This window comes from Oncorhynchus masou, chromosome 11, assembly GCF_036934945.1.
Source record: "Oncorhynchus masou masou isolate Uvic2021 chromosome 11, UVic_Omas_1.1, whole genome shotgun sequence".
Lineage (NCBI taxonomy): Eukaryota > Metazoa > Chordata > Actinopteri > Salmoniformes > Salmonidae > Oncorhynchus > Oncorhynchus masou.
Window position 1 is genome coordinate 39,223,417 of NC_088222.1, and position 13,158 is coordinate 39,236,574.

Genomic DNA, 13,158 nt, shown 5'->3' on the forward strand with positions numbered 1-13,158 from the left:
TCTGTACAAACAATACTACGCAAGTATAAATACCATGGGACCACAGAGCCGTCACACCGCTCATGAATGAGACGCGTTCTGTCTCCGAGAGATGAACATACTTTGGCGCGAAAAGTGCAAATCAATCCCAGAACAACAGCAAAGGACCTTGTGAAGACGCTGGAGGAAACAGGTACAAAAGTATCTATATCCACAGTAATACGAGTCCTATATCGATATAACCTGAAAGGCCGCTCAACAAGGAAGAAGACACTGCTCCAAAACCACCAAAGAAAGCCAGACTACGGTTTGCAACTGCACATGGGGACAAAGATCGTACTTTTTGGAAAAATGTCCTCTGGTCTGAAGAAACAAAAATAGAACCGTTTGGCCAGAATGACCATCAATATGTTTGGAGGGAAAAGGGGGAGGCTTGCAAGCTGAAGAACATCATCCCAACCATGAAGCACGGGGGTGGCAGCATCATGTTGTGGGGGTGCTTTGCTGCAGGAGGGACTGGTGAACTTCACAAAAGAGATTGCATCATGAGGAAGGAAAATTCTGTGGATATTTTGAAGCAACATCAGTCAGGAAGTTACAGCTTGGTCACAAATGGGTCTTCCAAATGGAACATGACCCCAAACAAAATGGCTTAAGGACAATAAAGTTAAGGTATTGAAGTGGTCATTACAAAGCCCTGACCTCAATCCTATGGAAAATGTGTGGGCAGAACTGAAAAAGCTTGTGCGAGAAAGGAGGCCGAAAAACCTAACTCAGTTACACCAGCTCTGTCAGGAGGAATGGGCCTAAATTCACCCAACTAATTGTGGGAAGGTTGTGGAAGGCTACCTGAAACATTTGACCCAAGTTAAACCATTTAAAGGCTATGCTAACAAATATTAATTGAGTGTATGTAAACTTCTGATGCACTGGGAATGTGATGAAATAAATAATTCTCTCCACTATTATTCTGTGGTGATCCTAACTGACAGGGAATTTGTGAAAAACTGAGTTTAAATGTATTTGGCTAAGGTGTATGTAAATTTCCGACTTCAACTGTAACACAACAACTACATACTTATTTCATAAACAAAGTTATGCAACACCCAATGCCCCTGTGTGAAAAGGTCCACCCGCTTACACTTCTGTAGAATTCTACAGGGGAATGTCAGGCCATCCGTCTGTGAGCTGAAGCGCAGCTGGGTCATGCAGCAAGACAATGATCCAAAACACACAATCAAGTTTATATTAGAGGTCGACCGAATCGGATTGGCCGATTAATTAGGGCCAATTTCAAGTTCTCACAACAATTGGAAATCGGTATTATTGGACACCGATTTGGCCGATTATATTTATTTATTGTTTTACACCTTTATTTAACTAGGCAAGTCAGTTAAGAACACATTCTTATTTTCAATGACAGCCTAGGAACGGTGGGTTAACTGCCTTGTTCAGGGGAAGAACAACAGATTTTTACCTTGTCAGCTCGGGGATTCAATCTTGCAACCTTACGGTTAACTAGTCCAATGCTCTACCCACCTGCCTCACGAGGAGCCCGCCTGTTACGCGAATGCAGTAAGAAGACAAGGTAAGTTGCTAGCTAGCATTAAACTTATCTTATAAAAACAATTAATCAATCATAATCACTAGTTATAACTACACATGGTTTATGATATTACTAGTTTATCTAGCGTGTCCTTCGTTGCATATAATCGATGAGGTGCGCATTCGCGAAAAAGGAATGTTGTTGCTCCAACGTGTATCTAACCCTAAACATCAATGCCTTTCTTAAAATCAATACACAAGTATATATTTTTAAACCTGCATATTTAGTTAATATTGCCTGCTAACATGAATTTCTTTTATTTAAGGAAAATGTGTCACTTCTCTTGCAACAGAGTCAGGGTATATGCAGCAGTTTGGGACACCTGGCTCGTTACTAACTGTGTGAAGACTATTTCTTCCTAAAAAAGACAGCCAACTTCGCCAAACGGGAGATGATTAAACAAAAGCGCATTTGCGTAAAAAGCACAATTGTTGCACGACTGTACCTAACCATAAACATCAATGCCTTTCTTAAAATCAATACACAGAAGTAGATATTTTTAAACCTGTATATTTAGCTAAAATTAATTTAGGTTAGCAGGCAATATTAACCAGGTGAAATTGTGTCACTTCTCTTGTGTTCATTGCACGCAGAGTCAAGGTATATGCAACAGTTTGGGCCGCCTGGCTCGTTGCGAACTAATTTGCTAGAATTTTACATAATTATAACATAACATTTAAGGTTGTGCAATGTAACAGAAATATTTAGACTTAAAAATGCCACCTGTTCGATAAAATACGGAACGGTTCCATATTTCACTGAAAGAATAAACGTTTTGTTTTCGAGATTATAGTTTCCGGATTCGACCATATTAATGACCTAAGGCTCGTATTTCTGTGTGTTATGTTATAATTAAGTCTATGATTTGATAGAGCAGTCTGACTGAGCGATGGTAGGCACCAGCTGGCTCGTAAGTATTCATTCAACCAGCACTTTCGTGCATTTTGCCAGCAGCTCTTTGCAATGCTTCAAGCATTGCGCTGTTCATGACTTCAAGCCTATGAACTCCCGAGATAAGGCTGCTGTAACCGATGTGAAATGGCTAGCTAGTTAGCAGGGTGCGCACTAATAGCGTTTCAAATGTCACTCGCTCTGAGACTTGGAGTAGTTGTTCCCCGTGCTGTGCAAGGGCCACAGCTTTTGTGGAGCGATGGGTAACGATGCCTCGAGGGTGGCTGTTGTCGATGTGTTCCTGGTTTGATCCCAGGTAGGAGCGAGGAGAGGGACGGAAGCTATACTGTTACACTGGCAATACTAAAGTGCCTATAAGAACATCCAATAGTCAAAGGTATATGAAACACAAATCGTATAGAGAGAAATAGTCCTATAATTCCTATAATAACTACAACCTAAAACTTCTTACCTGGGAATATTGAAGACTCATGTTAAAAGGAACCACCAGCTTTCATATGTTCTCATGTTCTGAGCAAGGAACTTTAAACGTTAGCTTTCTTACATGGCACATATTGCACTTGAACATGTTTCATTATTTATTTGAGGCTAAATTGATTTTATTGATGTATTATATTAAGTTAAAATAAGTGTTCATTCAGTATTGTTGTAATTGTCATTATTACAAATAAAAATTTAAAACCGTCCATTTAATCGGTATTGCCTTTTTTTGGTCCTTCAATAATTGGTATTGGCGTTGAAAAATCATAATCGGTCAACCTCTAGTTTACATATACATTTGAAGTTTTGGAATGGCCGAGTCAAAGTCCAGACCTAATCCAAATTGAGATGTTGTGGCAGGATGTGAAAAGAGCAGTTCCTGCTTGAAAACCCACAAATGTCGCCGAGTTGAAGCAGTTCTGCATACAAAAGTGGGCCAAAATTAGTCCACGGTGATGTGAGAGACTGATCAACAACTACAGGATGTGTTGGTTGCAGTCATTGCAGCTAAAAGGTGGCACAACCAGTTATTGAGCGTAAAGGGGGCAATTACTTCTTCACACAGGTGAATTATGTGTTGCATAATATTGTTAATAAAATAAGTATAAATGTTTTCGTTATTAGTAAACTCAGGTTCCCTTAATCTAATATTAGGTTTTGGTTGAAGATCTGATAACATTCAGTATCAAAAATATGCAAAATAGAGAAAATCAAAAATAGGAGAAACACTTTCATGGCACTGTACATCGATGAGTTTGATGTTGCCAAGGAAACTTCCAACAGTCTGACTAATGCATTGACATCTGACAACACTGCCCCACCACAGCAAAAAACTATGCCTTTTCACTATATAGTAAAGCTTAGGCCTACAACTTCATAATATTTGACAGGAACACCATGTACCACTGTCACTGATGCATTCCAAAAGCTGCAGTTATCCTAGTAATACGCAGATGTAATGAAAACGCCCTCTAGAATTCTTCTGCGTCCCTACAACATCTCCGGTGAAAAGCCCGAGAAAAGCCTACCCTGCTTAGGAAACCATCAATGAGACCACAATCTCCACACAACATCATGCTATGTTTTATTGTTCATGGCACAATGAAACAATCTGGAGAGTGCGGTCCTACTGATCCCTCATGGAATACATTGACAATCCCCACCATTCCAACCCAAATAAATAAACTCAGTTGTTTGCAATTGCGTGTGAGTGTCCGTCACTCACCAGGCTGTCGAGGCCTCCGCCCAGCAGGTCGACAGCACCCATCTGCATAGAGGACTGCTGGGGCACGTTGACGGGGGGACCCAGGTCCAGGTTGAGCAGGTCTCCCAGCAGGTCACCCTGGGAGGGGATGACTGACTGGGCCTGTTCAATGGGGGGCGCTGGCCCTGCGCTCACCGGGCTCTCGCCTGTATCAATGCTGAGAGGTGGAAAGAGAGGAGGACACAGAGATGCTAATATGTCAGTGTTTCCCCTATATTCATTTAGCAACACTTCTAAATAGTTGCCACCACTCCTAGAAATATGATCAACCCCCCCACCCCCCCGGGGAACGACTCAAACCAGATATAAAGTATAGGAGAAAATATACTGGAGATATACATGCTTAAATAAGATTTTTTTCGAACTAACAATCACCAAAATAAAAACTAGACCTTCAGGGAGAATCTAAAATGTAAAAAATGTCATGGCATGGGCCCCCCATTGATTTTGTTATAATGTTTGAGTCACTCAGATAGCATAAGACGGCATTCTTTCAGCCCTACGTCAAAATGTGTAGAATTGCAGGAAACTAGCTTTACAACTAATCTTCTCTCTGCCCCATGGCAAAATGTGTAGAATTGTAGGAAATTGGATTTAAAAAAGCAACATTTTGTATCTGCATCCAAGAAGAGGGCCTCTAAATTTAGGTCGGAGTCAGCGCTATTGCCACGCCCACTATGGGAAAACAGATGTTGGTATTTGTGTGTAAGCAATGATAGCCTTTGTGTTGTGCTAGAGGGGGAGGAAAGCTTTATTTGGGGGGTTAGGTGAGTGTCTGTCTTCCTGGGACTTGGTAACTGAGTAACTTTCTCATAACTGTGTCTTACCTGCCGTGCTGGATGGGCAGGTGCTTGCGGTGGATGCCATGGCTACCCTCCACAAAGGCGTTTGGGGGCTTGTGGTAGACGGAGGCCAGGGAGCCAATGTGGCAGATGAGTTCATCCAGCAGGGTGGGCTCAATCAGGTCCGTCTCCTCCGAGATCAGGGGCTTCTCGGACAAGACCACCTCCTTGGCAGTCACCGGGTCGGTGGACAGCAGGCGCCAGTAGATGTAACCCCTGTCACGTAGGTCAGGGTTGTCGGAGTCCTAGGATGACACAAGGGGAAGGAATCACAGTGGTGAATAGACAGTGTTGGGTTGAAGTTTGAAACAGTTTGAGGCAAAAGATGGAGATATATTGGTGTGTGTCTCTCTCTCTGTGTGTTTGTGTGTGTGTGTGATCTACTTCCGGCGCCGACAGAGATGGCCGCCTCGCTTCGCGTTCCTAGGAAACTATGCAGTTTTTTGTTTTTTTACGTGTTATTTCTTACATTAGTACCTCAGGTCATCTTAGGTTTCATTACATACAGCCGAGAAGAACTACTGTATATAAGATCAGCGTCAACTCACCATCAGTATGACCAAGAATATGTTTTTCGTGACGCGGATCCTGTGTTCTGCCTTACAAACAGGACAACGGAATGGATCGCATGCAGCGACCCCAAAAAAACGACTCCGAAAAAGAGGGAAACGTAGCGGTCTTCTGGTCAGACTACGGAGACGGGCACATCGTGCCCCACTTCCTAGCATTCTTCTTGCCAATGTCCAGTCTCTTGACAACAAGGTTGATGAAATCCGAGCAAGGGTAGCATTCCAGAGGGACATCAGAGACTGTAACGTTCTGTGCTTCACGGAAACATGGCTCACTGGAGAGACGCTATCCGATGCGGTGCAGCCAACGGGTTTCTCCACGCATCGCGCCGACAGAAACAAACACCTTTCTGGTAAGAAGAGGGGTGGGGGTGTATGCCTTATGGCTAACGAGGCATGGTGCGATGAAAGAAACATACAGGAACTCAAATCCTTCTGTTCACCTGATTTAGAATTCCTCACAATCAAATGTAGACCGCTTTACCTACCAAGAGAATTCTCTTCGATTATAATCACAGCCGTATATATCCCCCCCCAAGCAGACACATCGATGGCTCTGAACGAACTTTATTTAACTCTTTGCAAACTGGAAACCATTTATCCGGAGGCTGCATTCATCGTTGTTGGGGATTTTAACAAGGCTAATCTGAAAACAAGACTCCCTAAATTTTATCAGCATATCAATTGCGCAACCAGGGGTGGAAAAACCTTGGATCACTGTTACTCTAACTTCCGCAACGCATATAAGGCCCTGCCCCGCCCCCCTTTCGGAAAAGCTGACCACAACTCCATTTTGCTGATACCTGCCTACAGACAAAAGCTAAAAAAAGAAGCTCCCACGCTGAGGTTTGTCCAACGCTGGTCCGACCAAGCTGACTCCACACTCCAAGACTGCTTCCATCACGTGGACTGGGACATGTTTCGTATTGCGTCAAATAACAACATTGACGAATACGCTGATTCGGTGTGCGAGTTCATTAGAACGTGCGTTGAAGATGTCGTTCCCATAGCAACGATTAAAACATTCCCTAACCAGAAACCTTGGATTGATGGCAGCATTCGTGTGAAACTGAAAGCGCGAACCACTGCTTTCAATCAGGGCAAGGTGTCTGGTAACATGACTGAATACAAACAATGCAGCTATTCCCTTCGTAAGGCTATCAAACAAGCTAAGCGTCAGTACAGAGACAAAGTAGAATCCCAATTCAACGGCTCAGACACAAGAGGCATGTGGCAGGGTCTACAGTCAATCACGGACTACAGGAAGAAATCCAGGCCAGTCACGGACCAGGATGTCTTGCTCCCAGGCAGACTAAATAACTTTTTTGCCCGCTTTGAGGACAATACAGTGCCACTGACACTGCCTGCAACGGAAAAATGCGGTCTCTCCTTCACTGCAGCCGAGGTGAGTAAAACGTTTAAACGTGTTAACCCTCGCAAGGCTGCAGGCCCAGACGGCATCCCCAGCCGCGCCCTCAGAGCATGCGCAGACCAGCTGGCTGGTGTGTTTACGGACATATTCAATCAATCCCTATACCAGTCTGCTGTTCCCACATGCTTCAAGAGGGCCACCATCGTTCCTGTTCCCAAGAAAGCTAAGGTAACTGAGCTAAACGACTACCGCCCCGTAGCACTCACTTCCGTCATCATGAAGTGCTTTGAGAGACTAGTCAAGGACCATATCACCTCCACCCTACCTGACTCCCTAGACCCACTCCAATTTGCTTACCGCTCAAATAGGTCCACAGACGATGCAATCTCAACCACACTGCACACTGCCCTAACCCATCTGGACAAGAGGAATACCTATGTGAGAATGCTGTTCATCGACTACAGCTCGGCATTCAACACCATAGTACCCTCCAAGCTCGTCATCAAGCTCGAGACCCTGGGTCTCGACCCCGCCCTGTGCAACTGGGTACTGGACTTCCTGACGGGCCGCCCCAGGTGGTGAGGGTAGGTAACAACATCTCCTCCCCGCTGATCCTCAACACTGGGGCCCCACAAGGGTGCGTTCTGAGCCCTCTCCTGTACTCCCTGTTCACCCACGACTGCGTGGCCACGCACGCCTCCAACTCAATCATCAAGTTTGCGGACGACACAACAGTGGTAGGCTTGATTACCAACAACGACGAGACGGCCTACAGGGAGGAGGTGAGGGCCCTCGGAGTGTGGTGTCAGAGAAAATAACCTCACACTCAACGTCAACAAAACTAAGGAGATGATTGTGGACTTCAGGAAACAGCAGAGGGAACACCCCCTATCCACATCGATGGAACAGTAGTGGAGAGAGTAGCAAGTTTTAAGTTCCTCGGCATACACATCACAGACAAACTGAATTGGTCCACTCACACAGACAGCATCGTGAAGAAGGCGCAGCAGCGCCTCTTCAACCTCAGGAGGCTGAAGAAATTCGGCTTGTCACCAAAAGCACTCACAAACTTCTACAGAGGCACAATCGAGAGCATCCTGGCGGGCTGTATCACCGCCTGGTACGGCAACTGCTCCGCCCTCAACCGTAAGGCTCTCCAGAGGGTAGTGAGGTCTGCACAACGCATCATCGGGGGCAAACTACCTGCCCTACAGGACACCTACACCACCCGATGTTACAGGAAGGCCATAAAGATCATCAAGGACATCTACCACCCGAGCCACTGCCTATTCACCCCGCTATCATCCAGAAGGCGAGGTCAGTACAGGTGCATCAAAGCTGGGACCGAGAGACTGAAAAACAGCTTCTATCTCAAGGCCATCAGACTGTTAAACAGCCACCACTAACATTGAGTGGCTGCTGCCTACACAATGACACTGACTCAACTCCAGCCACTTTAATAATGGAAATTGATGGGAAATGTTGTAAATATATCACTAGCCACTTTAAACAATGCTACCTTATATAATGTTACTTACCCTACATTATTCATCTCATATGCATACGTATATACTGTACTCTATATCATCGACTGCATCCTTATGTAATACATGTATCACTAGCCACTTTAACTATGCCACTTTGTTTACATACTCATCTCACATGTATATACTGTACTCGATACCATCTACTGTATCTTGCCTATGCTGCTCTGTACCATCACTCATTCATATATCCTTATGTACATATTCTTTATCCCCTTACACTGTGTATAAGACAGTAGATTAGGAATTGTTAGTTAGATTACTTGTTGGTTATTACTGCATTGTCGGAACTAGAAGCACAAGCATTTCGCTACACTCGCATTAACATCTGCTAAACATGTGTATGTGACAAATAAAATTTGATTTGATTTGATTTGTGTGTATATGTCACCTGTGTGGCCAGACTAAGGACCTGCTGCACCAGCTCCTGAGTCTCAGAGGGTTTCTTGAGGAATAGTTTGACGATGGCCGTCAGAAGAGTGAGCTGGACCTGAAACACAACACACCCCCAAGACTGAATGGTCTGACCCCACAACCCAGATAATAAAAGGTAATTATTGTTAGGGCGGGGCCAAATCAACTCCAAGCCACAAGGCACATGTAGATCTGAAAGGATGGCTTTAATGAAAGCAATATAGCAGAAATTAAAGACAAGGGCAAGGTGGAGCTCTTACCATATTCAATCCAGTCTTTGCCCTAGATTAATTTCCAAGCAGGGCGCAATAGTCCCAAAGGCAACAACGAGGCCATCTGGCATTAAGATAGTCAAATGAAACCAACAAGGTGAAACATTGATCCAATCTTTTCAAATTTATATTAATGGTCTTGCGGGGTAGAATTAGATTATAAATTGCAGACCTCAACTGACCTGGGTGCTCTGCTCTGGGACAACTGACCTGGGTGCTCTGCTCTGGGACAACTGACCTGGGTGCTCTGCTCTGGGACAACTGACCTGGGTGCTCTGCTCTGGGACAACTGACCTGGGTGCTCTGCTCTGGGACAACTGACCTGGGTGGTCTGCTCTGGGACAACTGACCTGGGTGCTCTGCTCTGGGACAACTGACCTGGGTGCTCTCGTCGTGGAAGCCCTCCAGGAAGCTCTCCAGCAACTCGTCAGCGTTGTCGATCCTCTCAGCGTACTCGCCCACGATCCAGATCATGGCGGCGCGAGCATCCGGCTCGTCCAGAGAGTCCAGGTTCTCACACAGCGTGGCGATGATGCTCTCATACCTGAAGAGATAGAGAGAGAACACAAAGGGTCAGGGTATATACTAGTGTCTGTCTGGGCCTTGGAATATACACAGGTATTATATATACACAGACAGGGGCGGTATAGGTCCTATTGAGGAAAATAAATCTCCATCGTCATTGATAATTATCGGGGATGGAGGAAAAAGGACACCTACTTGTTGGGGTATTTGCGGAAGATGTCCCTGATGACCACGATGGCCTCCTGCACCACATAGTTGACTTTGGTCTGGATGAGGTCCAGCAGGGTGCTCACACAGCGCTCAGCAGATTGCTAACAGAGAGACAACATGAACAAAGTCAACACTGACCCAACACAGATAAACAATAAATAAATAAATGTAATCAGTGGCCAAAGTACCTCGTTTAAACTCCTTCAAACAACTTCATAGGATTGGATGGCACTTTTATGGAAGAGCTATAAAATCTGATTAGAGACCCTCTCTGCATCCATCTGTGATGGGGTCTCAGATTCCTACCTCTACTTTGATGGCACAGCGTCCGATGGCTCTCACTGCCTTACGCACAAAGTCAACATCCACCTCGGTGGCGTACTCCTTCAGCTCAGCCAACACCTGGGGAGAGAGCAGGGCATATGAGTGAAAAGCTTGACACACACACACACATTTACACACACACATTTACACACACACATTTACACACACAGGTGCAGTGGGAGGACAAGCAAGTATTGACATTGTAAGAGAATGATTTGAGGAGACATGGTTAAGGTTGGTGAATTATGTATGCATCCCAGGCTAAACTACCCAAGCCAAGGCTTGTCTTTTAACAGCAAAGGAAGCAAGTACATCCACTGTCCAAAACATGTGTTCATTAAGGCATCATCTGACAGCATGCCTGTCAGAGTACCAGCTAAAACAGATTAGGAGTGACGCATTGGGAGGTGAACATGTCTGTCGAAATAAGTCTTCAATATAAACTAAGTATACAAAACATTAAGAACACCTGCTCTATCCATGACAGACTGACCAGGTGAATCGAGGTGAAAGCTATGATCCCTTATTGATGTCACTTGTTAAATCCACTTCAGTGTAAATGGAGGAGACAGGTTAAAGAAGGATTTTTAAGCCTTGAGACAAGTGAGACATGGACTGTATGTGTGTGCCATTCAGAGGGTGAATGGGCAAGACAAAAAAATACAAGTGCCTTTAAACAGGGTATGGTAGTAGGTGCCAGGCGCACCGGTTTGTGTCAACAACTGCAGCTCTGCTGGGTTTTACGCGCTTAACGGTTTCCTGGGTGTATCAAGAATTGTCCACCACCCAAAGGACATCCAGCCAACTTGACACAACTGTGGGAAGCATTGTAGTCAACATGGTCCAGCATCCCTGTGGAGCGCTTTTGACACCTTGTGGAGTCCATGCCCCAACGGGGGGAACTCAATATTAGGAAGGTGTACCTAATGTTTGGTATACGCAGTGTTTTGGTGCAGCTGAACAGATTAATGCAAATCTGGGCTAGCTCCTGTTGTTTTTTAAGGGCAATGTTCTTATGTTAACAAAAGTGTATATTTGTGGGCCAATAACATTATTCTAAGTCAAACAGATACCGTATGAAAAACAAACAAAACATATACAGTATGGAGCTATCATCCCCAAAGATGGTTTTCTGTATAGAGTGACTCAGTATAAAATGATGAACAGCAAATCATGAGAAATGAACACCCTAATACAGACTTCCATTCAGTGAGGCATGGGGGTTCCATGAGCAGTACCTGGGCTATGTTGGCCTGGGAGGCCAGGCGAATCATGATATCCAGCTTCTCCAATTTGACGTAGATGGGGTCGTTGTACTTGACAAAGAACACCTTGATCTCCTGCTTCAGAATCTCTGGCCTAAATAGTAGAGATAACATTTATAATGGGAACAGAACAACTCTGTGTGTCTATGTGGTCCTGATCTGAACCCACAGAGCTGAGAGATGGGAAAGGTACATAGGGAGAGAAATGCTGTCATCTAGTGGCTAGGAAGTGAGGAGGACACAAAACGAAAACATAGTGCCAAGACATAAAATGGTCCAATGCAGCCGTTTTAATCTCAACATCAAATCATTTCTCTGTCAAAATGAACTTACTGTGACTGACTTAAATAAAATGGTAAAAAAGGTATACAAAATGCTTCTTAGCATAGAGCAAGCAAGAATTTTGCTAGAACTGTCTGGGAGTGGTCTGAGTGGGAGGGGAAAACCAAAAACTAGCGGTTATTGGCAGAGAAGTTTGGAACTAACTTGGTTATTGGTCTATTAAGTCAAAGTTGCAGGTCCATTAAGATGTTCTGAGAGAGCAACTTAGCATATATAACAAGTTAATTAGAAATGCCAGACGGGCTCATTTTTCTAAATTGATCACTAATAATCATATTAATTCAAAAGTGCTCTTCTCGACCATTGATGGCCTGATAAATCTTACTCCCGCAAACTGTGAACTTTCCAAACGTGATGAGTTTGCAGCATATTTCAGAGACAAGATAACAAACATCAGGCTGGGTATCAGTCAAGCAAGACCTGATGAGAAGTTTGTTGATATGTGCCTTAGCCTACCACACAAAGGCACTATGGATTTATTTTCCATGGTTAACACCGACATCCTCAGGAAAGTGATAACACAAGCCTTGTAGATCCCATCTCCACCACCTTCTTCAAAACGGTTTTTAATTGCATATCTGAAGAAGGGCAAGCTATTGTTAACCACTCCCTGATCACAGGCACTTTCCCCACTGCACTGAAAACTGCTATGGTGAAACCCCTTCTGAAGAAAATAAATCTAGTTTCTTCAGCTCTTAGAAATGTTCAACCAATCTCCAACCTTCCATTCTTAAGCAAAATTCTTTTTAAGTGCAAACTGTATTTTGGAAAAATTCCAATCTGGTTTTCGTGCCCACCACAGCACAGAGACCGCTTCAGTTAAAGTGGTAAATTATCTTTGTGCCAACACATATGCCAAACAACTCTCTGTCCTTGTACTCTTGGATTTAAGTGCAGCATTTGACACTGGTGACCATGATGTCCTTCTGGACAGACTGGAGAGGTGGGTTAGCCTCTCCGGTCCAGTTCAAAATTGGTTTAACACCTATTTAACTGGTGGAGAGTTTGTCACCCGTGGTAAAAATTAACTCAAGAGAAAATACATATCACATGGCGTTCCACAAGGTTAGATTTTAGGTCCGGAACTGTTCAGTTTATATACAGCATGTTACCCCTTAGCAGCATTTTTCAGAAAGCACAGTATTGATTTTCACTGCTCGGCAGACGATACACAACTTTACATTTCTGTGTCACCAGAGGATTTTTTAGCTCCACTGATAAATTATTAGACTGTATTC

At 44.2% G+C, this 13,158-nt stretch overlaps 1 protein-coding gene across 2 annotated transcripts in view; it reads right to left on the reverse strand.

Moving 5' to 3' along the window:
* The window catches only part of LOC135548667 (AP-2 complex subunit beta), a 69,302-nt gene that overhangs the window by 41,884 nt on the left and 14,260 nt on the right, over positions 1-13,158 (reverse strand). For both annotated transcript variants that reach the window (XM_064978498.1, XM_064978497.1), the window contains exons 8-14: positions 11,552-11,672; positions 10,296-10,391; positions 9,975-10,090; positions 9,633-9,798; positions 8,960-9,058; positions 5,069-5,328; positions 4,203-4,398 (exon numbers count right to left, since the gene is read on the reverse strand). In XM_064978498.1, the coding sequence (XP_064834570.1) occupies positions 4,203-4,398; positions 5,069-5,328; positions 8,960-9,058; positions 9,633-9,798; positions 9,975-10,090; positions 10,296-10,391; positions 11,552-11,672 (1,054 nt within the window). The remainder of the gene's footprint in view (positions 1-4,202; positions 4,399-5,068; positions 5,329-8,959; positions 9,059-9,632; positions 9,799-9,974; positions 10,091-10,295; positions 10,392-11,551; positions 11,673-13,158) is intronic.